General features: G+C 39.9%; 1 protein-coding gene across 1 annotated transcript in view; it reads right to left on the bottom strand.

Moving 5' to 3' along the window:
* Window positions 1-23,630, bottom strand: part of FSIP2 (fibrous sheath interacting protein 2) — a 151,170-nt gene extending 127,540 nt beyond the window's left edge. The window contains exons 1-6 of the mRNA XM_086371319.1: window positions 23,532-23,630; window positions 23,057-23,182; window positions 15,524-15,685; window positions 14,687-14,776; window positions 13,582-13,721; window positions 805-946 (exon numbers count right to left, since the gene is read on the bottom strand). Coding sequence (XP_086227445.1) covers window positions 805-946; window positions 13,582-13,721; window positions 14,687-14,776; window positions 15,524-15,685; window positions 23,057-23,182; window positions 23,532-23,630 — 759 coding nt within the window. The remainder of the gene's footprint in view (window positions 1-804; window positions 947-13,581; window positions 13,722-14,686; window positions 14,777-15,523; window positions 15,686-23,056; window positions 23,183-23,531) is intronic.
* Window positions 23,631-26,539: the final 2,909 nt, after the last annotated feature.

Below are 26,539 nucleotides of genomic sequence, written 5' to 3'. Positions count from 1 at the left end.
CATTGAAACATGTAAAATATCCTGTATGAAACGAGTTTCCAGTCCAGGTTCGATGCACGATACTGGATGCTTGGGGCTGGTGCACTGGGACAACCCAGAGGGATGGTATGGGGAGGGAAGAGGGAGGAGGGTTCAGGATGGGGAACACATGTATACCTGTGGTGGATTCATTTCGATATTTGGCAAAACTAATACAATTTTGTGAAGTTTAAAAATAAAATAAAATTGTAGTTGGAAAAAAAATAAAATAAAAACAATCTAAAAAAATAAATAAAAAAAATAAACAAGTAATAAGTCATTAGCAAAAAACATAAAAGGAAGAAATGTACATTAAAATGATATATAACATAACCACATTTACTTAAGAATGCATTCCAATATCAAATAGCAACATTCAGCAATGCAAAATTGCAATTACTTTTGCACTAACCTAATAAAATCATTCATTGGCTCTAGAATGGGCTTTCTTTACTTTACTGCACTCCTATTAGGAATGCAGGGGTGTTTAACTAAATCTAAATTTAAAATGTTTTCCTCTCCACACTGAGGGCTATAATGGAGTAAAACAGTATCTAGTAACTTTCCCCATCATCACTTTAAGAGCAGATACTGGCTCATACACACAGTGTGTGGTGTCATCCTTATTTTATGTAACAACTTATGATTACAGCTGTGGAGAAAGCTCAATGTGGGTAAAATGTTTAGACCTGACATTACCTGAAGAAGCATGATGGACAGCTCAACTTATTTACAAATGAATAACTGTACACAATTTTTCTCTAGTTTAAATTTGCTGTCTCTCACCTCTTCAATTTTTCTACGAAGATTAAGTTTTCTTCTTGCATGTTCTCGCTGTCGTCTTTCTTCTCTATCCATTCGGAGCAGGCGTTGCTCTTCAGCTGTGTGCTCAAGATGTTCTAATTCCCTCCTTATCATATCCAGATATCTAAGTAAAAGCAAATGTAAGTCATGGTGAACTAGGAGTTTTGCTTACAATGACATCATCTGCTTTGATATTCCAAAACTACCTCCTTGCTTGCTTTATTTCTTGAGCTTATATATATATATATATATATATATATATATATCTGTTATTGTAGCCAAGAAAAGGATAAATGTGAGGCATATTATTAAAAACATTTTGCATAGTACCTATTCACAATAGATTTAGGAATATATGTTTGCAAAGAAGGTTGAAATAACTGAAACAGTGACTTCAAATTTGGAAAAATGATTTAGATTTTCTAAGAAAAGATGTATGTTGATTCCCTTGTAATTTAAAAGGCCTTGAACACATCTTCCATGTATAGTCTGGGTCTCTGGTATGTCTCTGTGTTACAAAATCACTATGGAACATAGCAGTTAGGAAATGCAGCTTAATTCCACAGCTTAATGAAGGAGGAGGAAAAAATATATATATTTTCACTTCCTAAGAGATGGTCTTGACCATGGAAAGGTAATGATTGAACATGAATAGATGGCATCTAAAGAGCTTGCCCCTTCATGGATCACTGCCTTGTCATGATCGAGGGGCTTGCATAACTCAATGAAGCTATGAGCCATGCCATGTAGGGCCACCTAAAATGGACAGATCATAGTGGAGAGTTCTGACAAAATGTGATCTACTGGAGGAGGCAATGGCAAACCACTCCAGTATACTAGCCATGAGAACTCCAAGAACTGTATAAAAGGGCCAAAAAATATGACACCAAAAGATGAGGTCCTCATGTTGGAAGGTTACCAATATGCTACTGGGGAAGAGAGGAGGACGACTACTAATAGCTCCAGAAAGAATGAAGCAGCTAGGCCAAAGCAAAGCTCAGTTGTGGATGTGTCTGGTGATGAAAGTAAACTCCAGTGTTGTAAAGTAAAGTATTGCATAGGAACATGGAATGTTAGGTCCATGAATCAAGGTAAATTGGATATGGTCAAGCAGGAGATGGCAAGAGTGAACACTGACATCTTAGGAATCAGTGAACTGAAATGGACAAGAATGGGTGAATTTAATTCAGTTGACCATTATTTCCACTACTGAGGGAAAGAATACCATAGAAAAAAATGGAGTAGCCCTCATAATCAACAAAAGTGTCTGAAATGCAGTACTTGGATGCAGGCTTAAAAACAATAGAATGGGGGGAGGAGCCAAGATGGCGGAGGAGTAGGATGGGGAGAACACTTTCTCCCCCACAAATTCATCAAAAGAGCATTTAAACGTCGAGTAAATTCCACAAAACAACTTCTGAATGCCGGCAGAGGACATCAGGCACCCAGAAAAGCAACCCAACTCTTCGAAAAGAGGTAGGAAAAAATATTAAAGACAAAAAAAAGAGACAAAAGAGGGAGGGACGGAGCTCCGTCCCGGGAAGGGAATCTTAAAAAGAGAGAAGTTTCCAAACACCAGGAAACCTTCTCACTGCCGAATCTGTGCCGAGCTTTGGAAGCACAGAGGGCAACATAACAGGGAGAAAAATAAATAAACAATTAAAACTCGCAGATTTCGAGCCCTACGGTAACTCCCCCAGCGGAGAAGCAGCGCAGACGCCTGCACACGCCATTAGCAAGCGGGGGCTGGGCAGGGAGGCGCAGCGCGGGCTGCATCGCTGAGAGTAAGAATCTGACCTGAATACCCTGAGCGCTATCTGAGCGAAATAATTTGGGTTAGCAAACCAGACTGTGGGATATCTACCACGCGAAAAGACAGTCCTAACCTAAAACCGCCAGGCCCGCGCACGGAACAAAGGACTGAACAGAGATAGCCGGCTGCAGACCTTCCCCCTCCGGTGACAGGCAGCCAGAGCCGGAAGGGGGCAATCGCAGCCCCAGAGAGACATTATCTATAAAACTGTAAGCGGGCTTCTTTGCTAACTAAAACTTCTTGGGGGTCTGGACGGTCAACATCTGCCTGAGAAGGTGCGCCGATGTTACAACCAGAAAACCGAGTGACAGGGAGGCGGTAAGTCGCAGCATTGGCGCTCGCCAAACACCTCATCACCTGAGCTGCTCGGACCTGGGAAGAGCACAAAACGCAAGCCCAACTGAGTCTGCGCCTCTGAGGACTACCCGAGTGCCTGAACCTGAGCGGCTTGGACCTGGGAGGTGCATGCAGCCCAGGGCCAGCCTCGGATTGTTCCCGGCGGAACAACCTAGAGCCCGAGCAGTGTGGACAGGGAGGCTACACGCGCCGTGAGCGGGGGCAGACCCAGGGTGGCTGAGGCACTGCGAGCCCACGCCAGTGTTATTTGTTTGCAGCATTCCTCCCTCCCTCCCCACAGCGCGACTGAACAAGTAAGCCTAAAAAAAAAAAAAAAAAGTGTCCTCCACCGTCCCCTTTGTGTCAGGGCGGAAACCAGATACTGAAGAGACTAGCAAACAGAAGAAGATATAACAGAGGGAAACGCCTTGGAAGCTACAGGCAATAGACCAAAACCCTGTGGTTACTACGGACTACATAGGAAGGGGCCTATAGATCTTGAGAAATATAAGTCTGACCAAGGAACTAGCCAAAAATGAACTGAACACACAACACCACCAAGAAAGTCCTAGATATATTTTTATTATTTTTACAATCATTCTTTTTTTTTAATTAAAAAAAAATTTTTTTAAGCCCTCTATTGTTCCTTTAATTTTCACTTTTATAACCTATTACTTTGCAAAAAAAAAAAAAAAAAAAAGACCCTATTTTTTTCTTCTTCGGCAAACTTCATATATATATATATATTTTATAATTTTTTGACCTTGTTTTTTTTTTTTTTTTTCTTTTCTTTAACATTGTATTTTTGAAATTCTAAACTCTACTCTAGATTTTTAATTTTTGCTTTTTGGTATTTGTTATCAATTTTGTACCTATAGTTTATTTTTATATAATTTCTGTGACTTCTTTTTTTCTTCTTCTTTGTTTCTTTCTCTTTTTCTTCTATATAACATTGTATATCTGAATAATATCAATTTTGTACCTGTATTTTCTTTATAATTTTTGTGACATTGTTTGTTTACATTTGTCTGTTTTCTCTCTTTATTTTTCTTCTTCTTCTTCTTTTTTTTTTTTTTTTTTAACATTGTATTTTTGAAACTCCAAACTCTACTCTAGATTTTTAATTTTTGCTTTTTGGTATTAGTTATCAATTTTGTACCTGTACTTTCTTTACAATTTTCGCGACCTTGTTTGTTTTTGTTTGTTCGTTTTTTCTTTCTTTTCCTTCTTCTTTTCTTTAACATCGTATTTTTGAAATTCCAAACTCTACTCTAGATTTTTAATTCTTGCTTTTATGTATTTGTTACCAATTTTGTACCTTTAAGAACCCAATCTTCAGGACCCATTTTTCACTAGGGAGCAAGAATACTGGCTTGACTGCTCTCTCTCCCTTTAGACTCTCCTTTTTCTCCACCAGGTCGCCTGTGTCTCCTCCCTAACCCCTCTACTCTACCCAACTCTATGAATTTCTGTGTGTTCCAGACGGTGGAGAACACTTAGGGAACTGATTACTGGCTGGATCTGTCTCCCTCCTTTTCATTCCCCCCTTTTATCCTTCTGGCCACCTCTGTCACCTTCCTCCTTCTTCTCTTCTCTGTATGACTCCGTGAACATCTCTGAGTGGTCTAGTTGTGGAGTGCACATCAGGAAGTGACTACTGGCTACCCTACTCTCTCCATTATTGATTCACCTCATCTCATTTGGGTCACCTCTAACTCCCTCCTCCCTCTTCTCTTCTCCATGTAACCCTGTGAACCTCTCTGAGTGACCCTCATCGTATAGAAACTTTTCATCTTTAATGTAGATGTTTTATCAATGGTGCTGTATAGAAGGAGAAGTTTTGAAACTACTGTAAAAATAAGACCGATAACCGGAAGCAGGAGACTTAAGTCCAAACCCTGACTCCAGGGAACTCCTGACTCCAAGGAACATTAATTGACAGGAGCTCATCAAATGCCTCTATACCGACACTGAAACCAAGCACCACACAAGGGCCAATAAGTCCCAGGGCAAGACATACCAAGCAAATTCTCCAGCAACAAAGGAACACAGCCCTGAGCTTCAAGATACAGGCTGCCCAAAGTCACCCCAAAACTATAGACATCTCATAACTCACTACTGGACATTTCATTGCACTCCAGAGAGAAGAAATACAGCTCCATCCACCAGAACACTGACACAAGCTTCCCTAACCAGGAAACCTTGACAAGCCACCTGTACAAACCCACACACAGTGAGGATACGCCACAATAAAGAGAACTCCACAAACTGCCAGAATACATAAAGGACACCCCAAACTCAGCAATTTAAACAAGATGAAGAGACAGAGGAATATTCAGCAGATAAAGGAACAGGATAAATGCCCACCAAACCAAACAAAAGAGGAAGAGATAGGGAATCTACCTGATAAAGAATTCCGAATAATGATAGTGAAATTGATCCAAAATCTTGAAACTAAAATGGAATCACAGATAAATAGCCTGGAGACAAGGATTGAGAAGATGCTAGAAAGGTTTAACAAGGACCTAGAAGAAATAAAAAAGAGTCAATATATAATGAATAATGCAATAAATGAAATTAAAAACACTCTGGAGGCAACAAATAGTAGAATAACAGAGGCAGAAGATAGGATTAGTGAATTAGAAGATAGAATGGTAGAAATAAATGAATCAGAGAGGATAAAAGAAAAACGAATTAAAAGAAATGAGGACAATCTCAGAGACCTCCAGGACAATATTAAACACTACAACATTCGAATAATAGGGGTTCCAGAAGAAGAAGACAAAAAGAAAGACCATGAGAAAATACTTGAGGAGATAATAGTTGAAAACTTCCCTAAAATGGGGAAGGAAATAATCACCCAAGTCCAAGAATCCCAGAGAGTCCCAAACAGGATAAACCCAAGGAGAAACACCCCAAGACACATATTAATCAAATTAACAAAGATCAAACACAAAGAACAAATATTAAAAGCAGCAAGGGAAAAACAACAAATAACACACAAGGGAATTCCCATAAGGATAACAGCTGATCTTTCAATAGAAACTCTTCAAGCCAGGAGGGAATGGCAAGACATACTTAAAATGATGAAAGAAAATAACCTACAGCCCAGATTATTGTACCCAGCAAGGATCTCATTCAAGTATGAAGGAGAAATCAAAAGCTTTTCAGACAAGCAAAAGCTGAGAGAATTCTGCACCACCAAACCAGCTCTCCAACAAATACTAAAGGATATTCTCTAGACAAGAAACACAAAAACGGTGTATAAACTCGAACCCAAAACAATAAAGTAAATGGCAACGGGATCATACTTATCAGTAATTACCTTAAACGTAAATGGGTTGAATGCCCCAACCAAAAGACAAAGACTGGCTGAATGGATACAAAAACAAGACCCCTACATATGTTGTCTACAGGAGACCCACCTCAAAACAGGGGACACATACAGACTGAAAGTGAAGGGCTGGAAAAAGATTTTCCATGCAAATAGGGACCAAAAGAAAGCAGGAGTAGCAATACTCATATCAGATAAAATAGACTTTAAAACAAAGGCTGTGAAAAGAGACAAAGAAGGTCACTACATAATGATCAAAGGATCAATCCAAGAAGAAGATATAACAATTATAAATATATATGCACCCAACACGGGAGCACCACAGTACGTAAGACAAATGCTAACAAGTATGAAAGGAGAAATTAACAATAACACAATAATAGTGGGAGACTTTAATACCCCACTCACACCTATGGATAGATCAACTAAACAGAAAATTAACAAGGAAACACAAACTTTAAACGATACAATAGACCAGTTAGACCTAATTGATATATATAGGACATTTCATCCCAAAACAATGAATTTCACCTTTTTCTCAAGCGCACATGGAACCTTCTCCAGGATAGATCACATCCTGGGCCATAAAGCTAGCCTTGGTAAATTCAAAAAAATAGAAATCATCCCAAGCATTTTTTCTGACCACAATGCAGTAAGATTAGATCTCAATTACAGGAGAAAAACTATTAAAAATTCCAACATATGGAGGCTGAACAACACGCTGCTGAATAACCAACACATCACAGAAGATATCAAAAAAGAAATCAAAATTTGCATAGAAACGAATGAAAATGAAAACACAACAACCCAAAACCTGTGGGACACGGTAAAAGCAGTCCTAAGGGGAAAGTTCATAGCAATACAGGCACACCTCAAGAAACAAGAAAAAAGTCAAATAAATAACCTAACTCTACACCTAAAGCAACTAGAAAAGGAAGAAATGAAGAACCCCAGGGTTAGTAGAAGGAAAGAAATCTTAAAAATTAGAGCAGAAATAAATGCAAAAGAAACAAAAGAGACCATAGCAAAAATCAACAAAACCAAAAGCTGGTTCTTTGAAAGGATAAATAAAATTGACAAACCATTAGCCAGACTCATCAAGAAACAAAGGGAGAAAAATCAAATCAACAAAATTAGAAACGAAAATGAAGAGATCACAACAGACAACACAGAAATACAAAGGATCATAAGAGACTACTATCAACAATTATATGCCAATAAAATGGACAACGTGGAAGAAATGGACAAATTCTTAGAAAAATACAACTTTCCAAAACTCGACCAGGAAGAAATAGAAAATCTTAACAGACCCATCACAAGCATGGAAATTGAAACTGTAATCAAAAATCTTCCAGCAAACAAAAGCCCCGGTCCAGATGGCTTCACAGCTGAATTCTACCAAAAATTTAGAGAAGAGCTGACACCTATCCTGCTCAAACTCTTCCAAAAAATTGCAGAGGAAGGTAAACTTCCAAACTCATTCTATGAGGCCACCATCACCTTAATACCAAAACCTGACAAAGATGCCACAAAAAAAGAAAACTACAGGCCAATATCACTGATGAACATAGATGCAAAAATCCTTAACAAAATTCTAGCAATCAGAATCCAACAACACATTAAAAAGATCATACACCATGATCAAGTGGGCTTTATCCCAGGGATGCAAGGATTCTTCAATATCCGCAAATCAATCAATGTAATACACCACATTAACAAATTGAAAAATAAAAACCATATGATTATCTCAATAGACGCAGAGAAAGCCTTTGACAAAATTCAACATCCATTTATGATAAAAACTCTCCAGAAAGCAGGAATAGAAGGAACATACCTCAACATAATAAAAGCTATATATGACAAACCCACAGCAAACATTATCCTCAATGGTGAAAAATTGAAAGCATTTCCTCTAAAGTCAGGAACAAGACAAGGGTGCCCACTTTCACCATTACTATTCAACATAGTTTTGGAAGTCTTGGCCACAGCAATCAGAGCAGAAAAAGAAATAAAAGGAATCCAAATTGGAAAAGAAGAAGTAAAACTCTCACTATTTGCAGATGACATGATCCTCTACATAGAAAACCCTAAAGACTCCACCAGAAAATTACTAGAACTAATCAATGACTATAGTAAAGTTGCAGGATATAAAATCAACACACAGAAATCCCTTGCTTTCCTATACACTAATAATGAGAAAACAGAGAGAGAAATTAAGGAAACAATTCCATTCACCATTGCAACGGAAAGAATAAAATACTTAGGAATATATCTACCTAAAGAAACTAAAGACGTATATATATAAAAAACTATAAAACACTGGTGAAAGAAATCAAAGAGGACACTAATAGATGGAGAAATATACCATGTTCATGGATTGGAAGAATCAATATAGTGAAAATGAGTATACTACCCAAAGCAATTTATAGATTCAACGCAATCCCTATCAAGCTACCAACAGTATTCTTCACAGAGCTGGAACAAATAATTTCACAATTTGTATGGAAAAACAAAAAACCTCGAATAGCCAAAGCGATCTTGAGAAAGAAGAATGGAACTGGAGGAATCAACCTACCTGACTTCAGGCTCTACTACAAAGCCACAGTTATCAAGACAGTATGGTACTGGCACAAAGACAGATATATAGATCAATGGAATAAAATAGAAAGCCCAGAGATAAATCCACGCACATATGGACACCTTATCTTTGACAAAGGAGGCAAGAATATACAATGGATTAAAGACAATCTCTTTAACAAGTGGTGCTGGGAAATCTGGTCAACCACGTGTAAAAGAATGAAACTAGACCACTTTCTAACACCATACACAAAAATAAACTCAAAATGGATTAAAGATCTAAACGTAAGACCAGAAACTATAGAACTCCTAGAGGAGAACATAGGCAAAACAGTCTCCGACATACATCACAGCAGGATCCTCTATGACCCACCTCCCAGAATATTGGAAATAAAAGCAAAAATAAACAAATGGGACCTAATTAACCTTAAAAGCTTCTGCACATCAAAGGAAACTATTAGCAAGGTGAAAAGACAGCCTTCAGAATGGGAGAAAATAATAGCAAATGAAGCAACTGACAAACAACTAATCTCAAAAATATACAAGCAACTCCTACAGCTCAACTCCAGAAAAATAAATGACCCAATCAAAAAATGGGCCAAAGAACTAAATAGACATTTCTCCAAAGAAGACATACAGAGGGCTAACAAACACATGAAAACATGCTCAACATCACTCATTATCAGAGAAATGCAAATCAAAACCACTATGAGATACCATTTCACACCAGTCAGAATGGCCACGATCCAAAAGTCTACAAATAATAAGTGCTGGAGAGGGTGTGGAGAAAAGGGAACCCTCTTACACTGTTGGTGGGAATGCAAACTAGTACAGCCACTATGGAGAACAGTGTGGAGATTCCTTAAAAAACTGGAAATAGAACTGCCTTATGATCCAGCAATCCCACTGCTGGGCATACACACTGAGGAAACCAGAAGGGAAAGAGACACGTGTACCCCAATGTTCATCGCAGCACTGTTTATAATAGCCAGGACATGGAAGCAACCTAGATGCCCATCAGCAGATGAATGGATAAGAAAGCTGTGGTACATATACACAATGGAGTATTACTCAGCCATTAAAAAGAATACATTTGAATCAGTTCTAATGAGGTGGATGAAACTGGAGCCTATTATACAGAGTGAAGTAAGCCAGAAGGAAAAACAGAAATACAGTATACTAACGCATATATATGGAATTTAGAAAGATGGTAACAATAACCTGGTGTACGAGACAGCAAAAGAGACACTGATGTATAGAACAGTCTTATGGACTCTGTGGGAGAGGGAGAGGGTGGGAAGATTTGGGAGAGTGACATTGAAACATGTAGAATATCATGTAAGAAACGAGTTGCCAGTCCAGGTTCGACGCGCGATACTGGATGCTTGGGGCTGGTGCACTGGGACGACCCAGAGGGATGGTGTGGGGAGGGAGGAGGGAGGAGGGTTCAGGATGGGGAACACATGTATGCCTGTGGCGGATTCATTTTGATATTTGGCAAAACTAATACAATTATGTAAAGTTTAAAAATAAAATAAAATTAAAAAAAAAAAACAAAAAACAAACAAACAAACAAAAAAAAACAATAGAATGATCTTGGTTCGTTTGCAAAGGCTAACAGAATTCTGTCAAGAAAACACACTGGTCATAGCAACCACCCTTTGTTAACAACACAAGAGATGACCTTACACATGGACATTACCAATGGTCAATACTGAAATCAGGTTGATTACATTTTCTGGAGCCGATAATGAAAAAGCTGTATTCAATAAGAAAAAACAAGAACTGGAGCTGACTGTGGCTCAGATAATCAGTCCGTCATAGCAAAATTCTGGATTAAAGAAAGTGGGGAAACAACTAGGCCAGGCAGGAACAACATAAATTACATTCCCTATGAATATACAGTGGAGGTGATGAATAGATTCAAGGGATTGGATCTAGCAACCAGAGTTCCTGAAGAACTAGGGACAGAGATCTGTAATACAGTACAGAAGGCAGAGAACAAAACCATGCCAAGGAAAAGAAATGCAAGAAGGCAAAGTGGTTATCTGAGAAGGCTTTACACATAGCTGAGGAAAGAAGAGAAGCAAAAAGCAAGGGAGAAATGGAAAAGGTATACCCAACTAAATGCAGAGTACCAGATAATAGCAAGAAAAGACAAGAGGGCATTCTTCAATGAACAATGCAAAGAAACAGAGGAAAACAACAGAAAGGGTTTAAGACTAGAAGATGTCTTCAATAAAACTGGAAATTATCAAAGGAACATTTCATCCAAAGATGGGCATAAAAAAGGACAGAAACAGTACAGACATAACAGAAGCAGAAGAGATCAAGAAGAGATGGAAAGAATACACAGAAGAACTGTACAAAAAAAGATCTTAATGACCCAGATAACCACAATGGTGCAGTCTCTCACTCAGAGCCAGACCATCTGGAGTGTGAAGTCAAGTCAGCCTTAGAAGACACTGCTGCCAATAAAGCTAGTGAAGGTGATGGAATTCCAGCAGAGCTTTTTAAAATCCTGAAAGATGATGCTATTAAAGTGCTGCACTCTTTAGGGCAACAAATTTGGAAAACCCAGCAGTGGCCCCAGGAATAGAAAGGGTCAATCCTCCTCCCAATTCCCAAGAAACGAAGTACTAAAGAATGTTCAAACCACCAGACAACTGGCACATATCTCCCATGCCACTAAGTGTATGCTCAAAATCCTCCAAGCTAAGCTTCAACATCGGAGAAGGCAATGGCAGCCCACTCCAGTACTCTTGCCTGGAAAATCCCATGGATGGAGGAGCCTGGTGGGCTGCAGTCCATGGGGTTGCTGAGGGTTGGACACGACTGAGTGACTTCACTTTCACTTTTCATTTTCATGCATTGGAGAAGGAAATGGCAACCTGCTCCAGTGTTCTTGCCTGGAGAATCCCAGGGACGGGGGAGCCTGGTGGGCTGCCGTCTATGGGGTCGCACAGAGTCGGACACGACTGAAGTGACTTAGCAGTAGCAAGCTTCAACATTACATGAACCGAGGAACTTCCAGATGTTCAAATTTGGTTTAGAAAAGGCAAGAGGAACCAGAGATCAAATTGCCAACATTTGCTGAATCATAGAGAAAGCAAGGGAATTCCAGAAAAAAACATCTACCTCTGTTTCATTGACTATGCTAAAGCCTTTAACTGTGTGGATCATAACAAAACTGTTGAAAACCCTTAAAGAAATGGGAATACCAAGACCATTTTAATCTGTCTCCTGAGGAACCTGTATGCAGGTCAAGAAGCAAAAGTTAGAACCCTGTATGGCACAGCTGACTGGTTCAGGATTGAGAAAGGAGTATGATTTCTCCTTTAGGCTGTTTATTGTCACCGTGTTTATTTAACTTATACGCAGAGCATATCATGAGAAATGCCAGGCTGGATGAGTTACAAGCTGAAATCAAGATTTCTGGGAGAAATATCAACCTCTGATATACAGATAATACCACTCTAATGGCAGAAAGCAAAGAGGAAGTAAAAAGCCTCGTGATGAGGGTGAAGGAGAACGAATACACCAACTTAAAACTCAATATTAATAAAACTAAGATTCTGGCATCCAGTCCCATTACTTCATGGCAAATAGAGGATGAAAAGGTGGAACAGTGACATGTTCCCTTTTCCTGGGCTCTAAAACCACTGCTGATGGTGACTGAAACCATGAAATTAGAGGATGATTACTTCTTGGCAAGAAAGCTATGAAAAACCTACATAGTAAGTTAAAAAGCAAAAACATCCCTTTGCCAACAAAGGCCCATATAGTCAAGGCTATGGTCTTTCCAGTAATCATGTACAGATGTTAGAACTGGACAATATAGAAGGCAGAGTGCTGAAGAATTGAATCTTTCAAATTGTGATGCTGGAAAAGACTCTTGAGCGTCTCTTAGAAAGCAAGGAGATCAAACCAGTCAATATTAAAGGAAGCAAGCCCTGAACATTCATTAGAATGAGTGATGCTGAAGCTCGATTATATTGGCCACCTGATTCAAACAGCTGACTCATTGGAAAAGACCCTGATGCTGGGAAAAACTGTTGGCAGAAGGAGAAGGTGACAGAGGATGAGACAGTTGGATGGCATCACCAATGCAATGGACATGAACTTGGGCAAACTCCAGGAGATGGTGAAGGACAGGGAAGCCTAACATGCTTTAGTCCATGGGGTCGTGAAGAGTCAGACACGACTAGGCAACTGAACAGCCGCAACAACAACAAAAAGCTTGCAGGTTTTTTAAGCAATCACACATGTTTTATCAGTATTGAAGCTATATCTACCCTCCTTTTTTGAATTTGCATTAATTTCCTCAAACAATGCTGCCAGCTCTTAAAGATGACCCAATAAAAAATTATTATTAAAATCATGTGCTAAAGATACTTTCCCTCCATTTCCAACTACAGGATGGATTTTGTATTTGATTATTTATTCAGTTAACAGCTTGGATTACCTCCTGGACTCCCAGAAACTGTATCTTTTCTAGCAGAAATTCATGTTTATAGCCTTGGTACCAGAATTCCCAATTCCTGGACCTTTTGCTCTCCCTTCCTCTCCATACTGAAATAGTGAAGCTAAATAGCATCCCATACTTTAAAAAAACTCTTAGCTTCAATTATTTCTAGCATTTTGTAACTTATTTGGATCCACAATATATATATAAAACATTCATTAACTTCAATCTCACCTGTGCCTTATTAATCGTTCTTGGTCCTTAATAGACGGGGTGCCTTCCTGTAACAACCAATTTTGGAACTGTGTAACATCAGAACGTCCAGGTATTTGATTGTCTTCCTGTAGTTTATTTACTTGTTTTGCAAGCATTTTCTATTAAAAAAAAGTGTGTGTGTAACATATATATACATATATATATATGGATGTATATATATATATATATATGTATATACAATTTTTTAACATTTCCCAGAAATAAAAATGTCTTTTGATCTGCTTTTTTTGTATTTAATGTTTAGTGAAATTCCCATACTTTGTAAATAACTAATTCCTTTTAACTGCATTTAAATCTATTTTGAATCCACTGTAGATATGGACAATTGACTCAAAGATTTCTGTTTCTGAAAATAAAAAAATATTTCAGCTTTTTTTCTATCCATTCTAAAGAAATTAATTTAAAAAAATGGAAGAAGTGGAGGAGAAACTCCCAGCGCAAAGGAGTAGATGAGGGGAAATAGAGAACACTTTAAAGTATAGGGGAATCATCTTCATTTCTATACAACTCTTGACCTTGGAACATAAATCTGTAAAATTCACATATGTGCAGCTTTTTCATTTTTATCCAACTCGTGACTCTAAAGTCTGAATTCACTTACACACACATGGGAAGAGGCTCACATGTTTTAGTGGATGAACACAGCCACATGTGTACAAACATACAGTGTACGTGTTCTTTGCATTTTTAGGATGTTATAACAATTCATATGGCTCCTCTCCTGTTACTTAAGTTGTTTTGGTCTCCAGCCTAAGAATCTTGCTGCCACAACAGACTCTTCTAATTGGTCCCAAATCAGGTAGATGGGGCATATCCTAGTAACAATTTTATTATTAAATTTTGCCAGCTACCACTGGCATATTAATAGATGACCTGGTCCCTTTTCCTTTCTTGGCCCAAAATAGCAATCTCAAAATATTTTCTCTGCTCTAAATTTTTACTTGGAGAAATTATTTAGGTTGCCAAAATTAAAGGTAGAATATTATAAGAAAATACTCTGCCCACAAGTAAACCTTTGTTCCAAACCCCATGTACAGAAACCAAATTTAAATATTTAACTTACTTGTTCTCTTATATAGTTTCTTTCAAAGTCTAATTTTAAACTGGTAAGATATTGCCTGTACTTATTCAATTCCCTCAAGGTACATACAACCTAAAAAAACACAAAATAATTAGAAAAATATATAAATAAAAATATCTAAAAATCAAAGCAATTACTTTATAGAAGTAAAATAATACTCTGTTAACCAAGTAAAAAACCACTAACAATTTTGTAAGTAATATCTCTCTAGAATTTTTAATCAACAGGAAATTGCTATTCAAATAGCATTACTTTATTTATATGACTTATGCCATGGTAAGGAATTGAGTACATAAAGTTATTAAAATAAAATACCAATTTAATAATAATGTTCAACCTCAATAAGAACAGAGTGTATTAGGACTGTATTAAGCTGATTTTTCTAGGTTCTTATTTTCTCTTAATTTTTTAAAAAGTACATGGGACATAACCCTTGACAAGCATACAGTGCCATTAGAGACAAAGAAAACTATGATACAGCTGGGAAAATTCTTTTTACATCTTCAAATTATTTAGTAGTCATCTTTTGATATTTCAAGGAAAAAAAGTTAAAGGAAGAAGTAGTTTCACTTGGAAAACAACTACTGTCTGATTTTCTTTGACCCAAATACTGATTGATTTAATGGAATTTTCCAGTAAGTATCTCTTCTGACCAAACTAAAGGTGATCCAGGCCCCCCAGAGAGGAACAGAAGCAAGCTTTTATCAAATCTTAGAGGTTTTCAATGATTGATGTGTGGCAGAACAAATACAATATTGTAAAGTAATTAGCCTCCAATTAAAATAAATTTAAATTTAAAAAAAGTTATTTTCAACTCACTTTATTATTGCTGGTGATGTAACCACCTTTCTTTAATCTTCTCAAGATGTCTTTACGCTTATGGTAGGCTCTTAAATGTGGATCATGGAGACTTTTATACTGGTTTTCCAAAAGTCGACAGTATGGATCAGTCAGGTTAAAACCGTAAGAAGGTCGAAAAAGCTGCAAACAAGAAATTTAAGCATATTATAAATGTACAATTAATCAATTTTTCTTTTAAATATCAATCTATTAAAACAACCAGACTATTCATAGAAAATAAAGCATGTAAGAATGTGAAGTGGGAGAAAATCAGAGAAAGAATTTGGAATGGGCAGTGTTAATTGCTTATCCCTAACCTTTTTTCTTCACTAACCTGAATTATCCTAAAAGCCCACCCTCACTCAATTAATTCCCCCATCTTTATCAGTCCCTAGCCCAAAGCTAGAAAAGGGAGGAGGAAATGAAAAGAAAGAGGAAAGTATAAACTTTGTTTTAATGTATAAAGCCAAAACTAAGACTTTCTCTTTTCCTCTTCCCTCCTCCAGATCCAGAAACTGCATTCAATATCAATATCATTCAGTTCAGTTCAGTTCAGTCGCTCAGTCATGTCCAACTCTTTGGGACCCCATGAATTGCAGCACGCCAGGCCTCCCTATCACCAACTCCCGGAGTTCACTCAAATTCACGTCCATCGAGTAGGTGATGCCATCCAGCCAGCTCATGCTCTGTATCTCATATTCTAACAATAAAGAAAAACAGAAAATCTTCCACAAAGATTCACTGAAACAACTTTGAAAAAAAAAAAAAAGTAAAACTCAGATGTTAAAAGATGATGAATTAAAGAGTTATTGTATTTTGAACTCTTATCTAAGAAATGCAATGATTTCTGAGTGCTACAGTCAGGGAAAAGTTACCACTTTATATTATAAAGTTCAATATATTGAAGAATCAATTATAAAGAATAATGCTAGGGGTTGAGATTTCTCCATACCAAATACAACCTTATTAAATAGCTATTACTGTATCAAAGAAGGAAAATAACTAATAGTCATGTTAGTTTATCTGTTACTTTAGAGGAAACATGAATAATTTCATCTCATTTGTAAGTTAAAACATTACCAAGACGAGGCACTTTAAAATCTGCCAGGGGGAACATCAGTACTTCGTTCATTTTTCAAAAATTTTTCAATAGCAGGATAGTGATAATAGGTAATGGGAGAACCTCTGAAAGGGGAAAAGGAGAGGCTAGAAGTAGGTGCGGAAGTCATCCAAATGTTGTCTTTGTATCCTATATTTATACTATCCTTTAGATTGTCTTAGCCAGACAACAGAAATTTTTAGTCTAAAGTTAAAGTAGGAACTGTCTCAAGTGAAAAGCAACTGGAATGTGTGGGAGATGTGGCAAACCTGAGAGCACACCATGCCCTGTGCAGGCATGCTATTCAAATTCTGTGATTTGACACACTATACATCTTTGCACACTGGTATCTGTCTGCCCAAAGAAAGGCAATGCCAAAGAATGCTCAAACTACCACCCAACTGCACTCATCTCACACGCTAGTAAAGTAATGCTCAAAATTCTCCAAGCCAAGCTTCAGCAATACGTGAACCATGAACTTCCTGATGTTCAAGCTGGTTTTAGAAAAGGCAGAGAAACCAGAGATCAAATTGCCAACATCCGCTGGATCATGGAAAAAGCAAGAGAGTTCCAGAAAAACATCTATTTCTGCTTTATTGACTATGCCAAAGCCTTTGACTGTGTGGATCACAATAAACTGTGGAAGATTCTGAAAGAGATGGGAATATGAGACCACCTGACCTGCCTCTTGAGAAACCTATATGCAGGTCAGGAAGCAACAGTTAGAACTGGACATGGAACAACAGACTGGTTCCAAATAGGAAAAGGAGTACGTCAAGGCTGTATATTGTCACCCAGCTTATTTAACTTCTATGCAGAGTACATCATGAGAAATGCTAGGCTGGAAGAAGCACAAGCTGGAATCAAGATTGCCAGGAGAAATCTCAATAACCTCAGATATGCAGATGACACCATCCTTATGGCAGAAAGTGAAGAAGACTTAAAGAGCTTCTTGATGAAAGTGAAAGAGGAGAGTGAAAAAGTTGGCTTAAAGCTCAACATTCAGAAAATGAAGTTCATGGTATCTGGTCACGCCACTTCATGGGAAATAGATGGGGAAACAGTGTCAGACTTTATGTTTCTGGGCTCCAAAATCACTGCAGATGGTGATTGCAGCCATGAAACTAAAAGACATTTACTCCTTGGAAGAAAAGTTATGACCAACCTAGATAGCATATTGAAAAGCATAGACATTACTTTGCCAACAAAGGTCCGTCTAGTCAAGGCTATGGTTTTTCCAGTGGTCATGTATCTCACATGTGGTCATGTGAGAGCTGGACTGTGAAGAAAGCTGAGCGCTGAGGAATTGATGCTTTTGAACTGTGATGTTGGAGAAGACTCTTGAGAGTCCCTTGGACTGCAAGGAGATCCAACAAGTCCATTCTAAAGGAGATCAGTCCTGGGTGTTCTTTGGAAGGAATGATGCTAAAGTTGAAACTGAAGTACTTTGGCTACCTCATGAGAAGAGGTAACTCATTGGAAAAGACTCTGATGCTGGGAGGGATTGGGGGCAGGAGGAAAAGGGGACGACACAGGATGAGATGGCTGGATGGCATCACCAACTTGATAGATGTGAGTTTGAGTGAATTCTGGAGGATGGTGATGGACAGGGAGGCCTGGTGTGCTGCAATTCATGGGGTAGCAAAGAGTCAGACACGACTGAGCGACCAAACTGAACTAAACTGAACTGATCTGTCTGCAGGTACCAATTTGTGTTCAGCCTGTGTTTTGTCTGGTAGTAGCCTCCTCAGTCAGATTCTGAACACTAAAGAGCCTGGCTTGGGTGGGACCCTAAAAAGAACTCCCTCAAGTTAAGTTGAGGATGCTTATGTGAAAAAAGAGGGAGACTGGGGAGCTGATAGGATGCTAGGATGCCTTATCCATTTAAAATTTCCTTGATAAATTTCTGACAGTGCTTAATACTAGACTTTACTCTCTTCCAATGCATCTAGGTTATAAAGCAGAATTCCCTAATTACCAAAGATTCCCTAAGAAAAGGGAAAAAAAAAAGGAATTCCATAGGGCAATGTCATAAATTCAGTGAGACCAGAAGTGAAATCCGTATCTTTCTCTAAGGAAAACAATCAACAATCTTGAGTTGTGAGTCACTCAGAAATGGATTGTTTCTTTTAGATGTTGATATTTAGTTGATATTTAGTTGCGAACTTTTAGATATTCAGTTCAGTTCAGTTGCTCAGTCATGTCCGATTCTTTGAGACCCCGGGAACTGCAGAACGCCAGGCTTCTCTGTCCATCACCGACGACCGGAGCTTGCTCAAACTCATGTGTGAGCCGATGATGCCATCCACCCATCTTATCCTCTGTTGTCCCCTTCTCCTCCTCCCTTTAATCTTTCCAGAATCAGGGTCTTTTCCAAGGAGTCAATTCTTTGCATCAGGTGGCTAAAGTATTGGAGTTTCGGCTACAGCATAAGTTCTTCCAGTGAATATTCAGGACTCATCTCCTTTAGGATGGACTGGTTGGATCTCCTTGCAGTCCAAGGGACTCTCAAGAGTCTTCTGCAACACCACAATTCAAAAGCATCAATTTATCAGTGCTCAGTTTTCTTCATAGTCCAACTGTTACATCTATACATAACTACTGGAAAAACCACAGCTTTGACTAGACAGGCCGTTGTCAGTAAAGTAATGTCTCTGCTTTTTAATATGCTCTCTAGGTGGGTCATAGTTTTTCTTCCAAGGAGCAAGTGTTTTTTAATTCATGGCTATAGTCACTATCCACAGTGATTTTGGAGCCCCCCAAAATAAAGTCCATCACTGTTTCCATTGTATCCCCATCTATTTGCCATGAAGTGATAGGACTGGATGCCATGATCTTCGTTTTTTGAATGTTGAATTTTACACTACCTTTTTCACTCTCCTCTTTTACTTTCATCAAGAGGCTATTTAGTTCCTTTTCAATTTCTGCCATAGGGTGGTGTCATCTGTGTATCTGAGGTTATAGATATTTCTCCCAGCATTCTTGATTCCAGCTTGTGCTTCATTCAGCCTGGCATTTCACATGATGTACTCTGCATAGAAATTAAATTACCAGGGTGCCAATATACAGCCCTGAAGTACTCCTTTCCCTATTTGGATCAAGTCTGTTGTTCCATGTTCAATTCTAACTGTTGCTTCTTGACCTGCATACAGATTTCTCAGGAGGCAGGTAAGGTGGTCTGGTATTCTCATCTCTAAGAATTTTGCAGTTTGTTGTCATCTACACAGTCAGAGGCTTTGGTGTAATGAATAAAGCAGAAGTAGATGTTTTTCTGGTATTTTCTTTCTTCTTCTATATCCAATGGATGTTGGCAATTTGATCTCTGGTTCCTCTGCCTTTTCTAAAACCAGCTTGAACATCAGGAAGTTCACGGTTCATGTATTGCTGAAGCTTGGCTTGGAGAATTTTGAGCATTACTTTACTAGCGTGAGATGAGTGCAATTGTGCAGTGGATTGAACATTCCTTGGCATTGACCTTCTTTGGGACTGGAATAAAAACTGACCTTTTTCAGTCCTGTGGCCACTGCAGGGTTTTCCAAATTTGCTAGCATGTTGAGTGCAGCACTTTCACAGCATCAACTTTTAGGACTTGAAATAGCTCAGCTGGAATTCTATCACCTACACTAGCTTTGTTCATAGTGATGCTTCCTAAGGCCCACTTGACTTTGCATTCCAGGATGTCTGGCTCTAGGTGAGTGATCACAGCATTGTGGTTATCTGGGTCATGAAGATCTTTTTTGTACAGTTCTTCTGTGTATTCTTGCCACTTCTTCTTAATAATCTTCTGCTTCTGTTAGTTCCATACCATTTCTGACCTTTATTGTGCCCATCTTTGCATGAAACATTCCCTTGGTATCTCTAATTTTCTTGAAGAGATCACTAGTCTTTCCCATTCTATTGTTTCCCTCTATTTCTTTGCATTGATCACTGAGGAAGGCTTTCTTATCTCTCCTTGCCATTCTGTGCAACTCTGAATTCAGATGGGTATATCTTTCCTTTTCTCCTTGGCCTTTAGCTTCTCTTTTTCCTCAGGTATTTGCAAGGCCTCCACAGACAACCATTTTTCCTTTTTCTTTTCATTGGGGAGGCTCTTCATCACTACCTCCTGTACAATGTCACGAACCTCTATCCATAGTTCTTCGGACACACTGTCTATCAGTCTAATCCCTTGAATCTATTTGTCACTTCCACTGTATTTTAGATACTGAATTTTAGCTTTGATGGTCTCAGCTCAGTTCAGTTGCTCAGTCATTTTTGACCCTTTGCGACCCCATGGACTGCAGCAGGACAGGCTTCCCTGTCCATCACCAACTCCTGGAGCTTACTTAAACTCATGTCCAGCAAGTCCGTGATGCCATCCAACCATATCATCCTCTGTCTTCCCCTTCTCCTCCTCCCTTCAATCTTTCAAAGCATCAGGGTCTTTTCCAATGAGTCAGTTCTTCGCATAAGATGGCCAAAGTAATGGAGATTTAGTTTCAACTTCAGTCCTTCCAATGAATATTCAGGACTCATTTCCTTTAGGATGGACTGGTTGGATCTCCTTGCAATCCAAGGGACTCTCAAGAGTCTTCTCAAACACCACAGTTCAAAAGCATCAATTCTTTGGCACTCAGCTTTCTTTAGAGTCCGACTCTCACATTCATACATGACTACTGGAAAAACCATAGCTTTGACTAGACAGAACTTTGTTGGCAAAGTAATGTCTCTGCTTTTTAATATGCTGGCTAGGTTGGTCTTAGCTTTTCTTCCAAGGAGCAAGCGTCTTAATTTTATGGCTGCAGTCACCATCTTGAGGGATTTTTGAGCCCAAGAAAATAAAATATCTCCCTGTTTTTATTGTTTCCCCATTAATTTGCTATGAAGTGATGGGATCTGATGCCATGATCTTCATTTTAGGAATGTTGAGTTTCACTCTCCTCTTTCACTTTCACCAAGAGTTCTTTGCTTTCTGCCATAAGGGTGGTGTCATCTGCATATCTGTGATTATTGATTTTTTTTTTTCTCCCAGTAATCTTGATTCCAGCTTGTGCTTCATCCAGCCCAGCATTTCTCACGATGTATTCTGCATATAAGTTAAACAAGCAGGGTGACCATATACAGCCTTGATATACTTCTTTCCCAATTTGGAACCATCTGTTGTTCCATGTCCGGTTCTAACTGTTGCTTCTTGACCTATATACAGATTTCTCAGGAGGCCAGGTTAGGTGGTCTGCTAGTCCCATCTGTTTAAGAATTTTCCATAGTTTGTTGTGATCCACACAGGCAAAGGCTTTGACATGGTCAGTAAAGTAGAAGTAGATATTTTTCTGGAACTCTCTTGCTTTTTCAATGATTCAGTGGATGTTGACAATTTGATCTCTGGTTCCTCTGATGGTCTGTGTTTCTCAAAATCAATCCTGGGCTACTGATCTCTAAACAAAGAACATCTTTTATACAAACCCATTCCTTAGTGTCAGGTAATCCTTCTGCTGTCAGTTAAAACAACTGGGTGAAAAAAAAAAAGTGTAAATATAAGGCAGTACTTCATCAAGGAGATTTTACTGAAAGAAAAAGAAAGCTATCACAAAGTCAGTCTTCAGGGAACCTGGTGGGCTACAGCCCACACAGTCGCAAAGAGTCGGACATGACTGAAACAACTTAGTATGCACACATAGCGGTTAACTGAAAAATCTTTCCAGTAGAATTTTTTGCCGTATTGATCAAAGCAACTGGTTAAAAAGACTGCATTGCACTTCCTGCCCTGTTAATTACTGAATCAAGGAGTGGGAAGGTTTGAGGGAAGGTATTACACTGAGGACTAAAAACATGGAAGGGTTTGAGGGGCATACATGGCAACCCACTCCAGTACTCTTGCCTGGAGAATCCCATTGAGGGAGGAGCCTGGTAGGCTACAGTCCATGGGATCACAAAGAGTCGGACACAACCGAGCAACTTCACTTTCACTTTCACATTACATTGAGGACTAAAAACATGGAAGAGTTTGAGGGGCATACACACTATAACCTAGTAAGATTTAAATTATAAAATTATAGTATGGGGTAGACTTATACAAACCAAGGACAATGCAAATTCTAAGGAAATAAAGGCTGTAACAGTTGAAAAGAAATCTTGAAAGATGGTCCAAGTTCATAGCTGGGAGAAGAGCAAAGGATAGGACTGAACCTGGGTCTCCTGAATTGCAGGTGGATTCATTCCATCGGAGCCACCTGAGGGTTATATCTCTGTGTGGGTAAGACCTGTTGTAGAAGAAAATGGCAACCCACTCCACTATTCTTGTCTGGAGAATTCTATGGACAAAGGAGCCTGACAGGCTACAGTCCATGGGGTCATAAAGAGTCAGACACAACTGAGCAACTAACAATTTTCAGAAAAGAATGAAGTCAATGTAAGAAAATTAAACATCACCTTACCTTCTCATTTAATTTTGTGGTATAGTATAAACTATTGCTTCCTGGGATCACAGGCAGCTTGACCCCAAGAGGCAGATCCAGTAGCTGAGCTGCTCCGACCCCCGAAAATTGAGTTTTGTGCTCACCCTGTCGGATACAATTGGAGAGTTTTGTCGTTCCTTTAGGTATGTTAGTTTAGGCCAACTTAACTGCTACTCCAATCCTGAGGAAGGAAGGAACAGAAAGGTCCCGCCCTGCCAGGCAGCCTGGAAGACCTTGGCTTCCAGTTACCAGCTCCCTAGGCAGCGCCACAGCCGGTTGCGCCAGCACCCGCCCAGCCCTGCCTCCTGCGGCGGCCCTGCTTGTGGGCCCTGAAAGCCGGACGGTTACGGGCCTCACCGAGGGCACGTGACCGTTCGCCGCCCTCCCCGCCCCTCCCTCCCAGGCTGGAGGCCCGCAGAGGAGGACAGAGCTGACCAGCCTGGGGGCCACTCACGTCTCCGCACTGCTGGCTTTCTGTGGTGAGGCCGCTGGTGGCCGTCTTGGTGGCTGCGACGTCGGCAGCCTTGGAGCAGGCGCTGATGTACAGCTCCATAGCCGGCCTGGGCCCCTCTGTGCCCCCGCTGTCCTCCCCTCTCACCTCCCCTCACACCCCGTCCCTGTCGTCGTCCCTCCGTCCCCACCGGACTGAATGACCAGTATCCTGCGTGTCAGAGGCCCTCCCTCTCAGCGTTCCAGGCTCCGAACGTGCGGGTGCTCGACTATGAAGAGCAGAGCGCCCTCGCGAGGGCGAGCCCCTCGCGCGCTGGCTTGGGAGCCTCAGAGTCGGGAAATCAGGACGCGGGGACTGGTCCCTGCGTGCCGAGGGCGATATATTTCTCTACGAGCCCTACAGCCCTCAGCCACACCAAACCAAAATCAAAACTTACAGAACTTCGCTGGCGCGTTAGCTGGCTAATTTCTCCTCTTCTCCAAGAAGATTTGGTTCTATGCAGAAAACAAACAAGAATGACTGTGCAGCCCATTCTAGAGCCAGTTCAGTTCAGTTCAGTCGCTCAGTCGTGTCTGACTCTTTGCGACCTCATGAACCGCAGCACCCCAGGCCTCCCTGTCCATCACCAACTCCCGGAGTCCACCCAAACCCATGCCCATTGAGTCGGTGATGCCATCCAACCATCTCATCCTCTGTCTGTCTGTCCCCTTCTCCTCCTGCACTCAATCTTTCCCAGCATCAGGGTCTTTTCCAGTGAGTCAGCTCTTCGCATCAGGTGGCCACAGTACTGGAGTTTCAGCTTCAACATTAGTCCTTCAATGAACACCCAGGACTGATCTTTAGGATGGACTGGTTGGATCTCCTTGCAGTCCAAGGGACTCTCAAGAGTCTTCTCCAACACCACAGTTCAAAAGCATCAATTCTTCTGCACTCAGGACTGATGAATACACATGGCTCCCTTGTAAACTGTGACCACACCCCACCCCCAGGTGTCCATAACCTCTTCCCAATCCACTCCAGGTCCCACATAACTTATTGTCCTCCCTCCTCTTCTAGTTGCCCTCTTTCATTTCTAGCTCTCTTTCTTTTTTCTTTCTTCCTGTCCCTATTGACTGCCTCTCTTGTGTCTTCCTGTGGGCCTCTTTTTCATCCTCTCAATCTTCCAGCGAAAATCTATCAAGTGCCTGGCTCCTTTGGGCCAGTCATCTGAGCTGGGAATTTAAGGATACAATGATGAGAAAAATATGGTCCTTCCTTCAGGGAGCTAACTAGGATGTGAGAACTCTGAAAGCAGAGACTGTATCTGATGTTAGGAATTTGGACTTAGCCCCTTAGATTCCTTGATCTATTCTTATCCTTTTATTTTTTGGGCCATTTAATAATAATACCTACTATTTATTGAGAATCTTCTAACTCTAGGTACTGTGCTAAACACTTTGTGCATTAATGTTTTTAACACCCTTGTCAATTATCCCATTTTTTTTCAAAGATTAAAGAATGTCAGTATTAAATAGTGGTCCAAGAGACAGTTTCTTATTCATTACACTCTTCTTTTGCATCTGCTTTATTTGTCTTAACGTCACCCATATGCTTAGGACTTTGAAATTTGAAATCTAAACTTTGGTTATAATCCACAGGGATTTCTCACAATCAACTCAGATTCAATATATTCAAATCTCAACCCACACTTTTCACCACAGGACAAAACAAAAGCCCCATTCTTCCTGTATTTCCCATGTCAATGACAGCACCAGTGTCTACCCAAACCAGAAGATGAGAAATCCTCTTAGACCTACTTCCCCTTCTGAGCCCCCTGACTCAAAACTCTCTGTATTACTGTGCTGCTTCCTCTTCCTGACAGCCCTTCCCACTTTCTTGCTTGGATAGTTTCAGTCAACCTTTAAGACTGCTTAAGTATTCTCACCTCTAGGAAGCCTTTCTGACATTTTAAGCTTTTGTCAAATTATCTTCCTCTGTTGTAGTTGTTCAATCACTGAACTACAGTCAGCTCTTTGCCACTGCATAGACTGCAGCACACCAGGCTCTTCTGTCCTTCACCATCTCCTAGTTTGTTCAAATTCATGTCCATTGAGTTGGTGATGCTATTCCACCATCTCATCCTCTGCTTCCGCCTTCTCCTTTTGCCTTCAATCTTTCCCATTTTCAGGGTCTTTTCCAGTGAGTTGGCTCTTTGCATCAGGTGACCAAATATTGGAGCTTCAGCTTCAGCAGGACTTGTTCCAGGGAATATTTAGGGTTAATTTCCTTTAGGAATGACTGGTTTGATATTTTTGCAGGTCGAGGGACTCTCAAATCTCTGGCACCATGATTCAAAAGCACCAATTCTTTGCTTCCTCTGTGCTTCCCTCCATTTTAGCACTTTTCACAATATCAAAATCTCTCTCTACTTGGGGGAGAATCAGTTGAGTTCAGTTGCTTAGTTGTGTCCAACTCTGTGACTCCCATGGACTGCAGCACACCAGGCTTCCCTGTCCATTATCAACTCCTGAAGCTTGTTCAAACTCATGGCCATTGAGTTGGTGATGCCATCCAATCATCTCATCCTCTGTTGTCCCTTTCTCCTCCTGCCTTCTTTCCTAGCATCAGGGTCTTTTCAAATGAGTCAGCTCTTCCCATCAGATAGCCAAAGCACTGGAGCTTCAGCTTCAGCATCCGTCCTTCCCAGTGAATATTCAGGACTGATTTCCTTAAGGATTGCCTGGTTTGATCTCTTTGCAGTCCAAGAGATTCTCAACACCCCCATTCAAAAGCATCAATTCTTCTGCTCTCAGCTTTCTTTAATGGTCTAACTCTCACATCCATACCTGACTACTGGAAAAACAATAACTTTGACTAGATGGACCTTTGTGAGTAAAACAATGGCTCTGCTTTTTAATATGCTCTCTAGGTTTGTCATAGCTTTTCTTTCAAGGAGCAAGCATCTTTTAATTTCATGGCTGCAATCACCATCTGCAGTGATTTTGGAGTGCAAGAAAATAATGTCTATCACT

The sequence above is a fragment of the Bos grunniens genome, chromosome 2 (assembly GCF_055505025.1).
Source record: "Bos grunniens cultivar Pamir isolate PY7600 chromosome 2, Bosgru_T2T1.0, whole genome shotgun sequence".
Taxonomy (NCBI): domain Eukaryota; kingdom Metazoa; phylum Chordata; class Mammalia; order Artiodactyla; family Bovidae; genus Bos; species Bos grunniens.
This window is presented reverse-complemented; position numbering and strand designations above follow the sequence as displayed.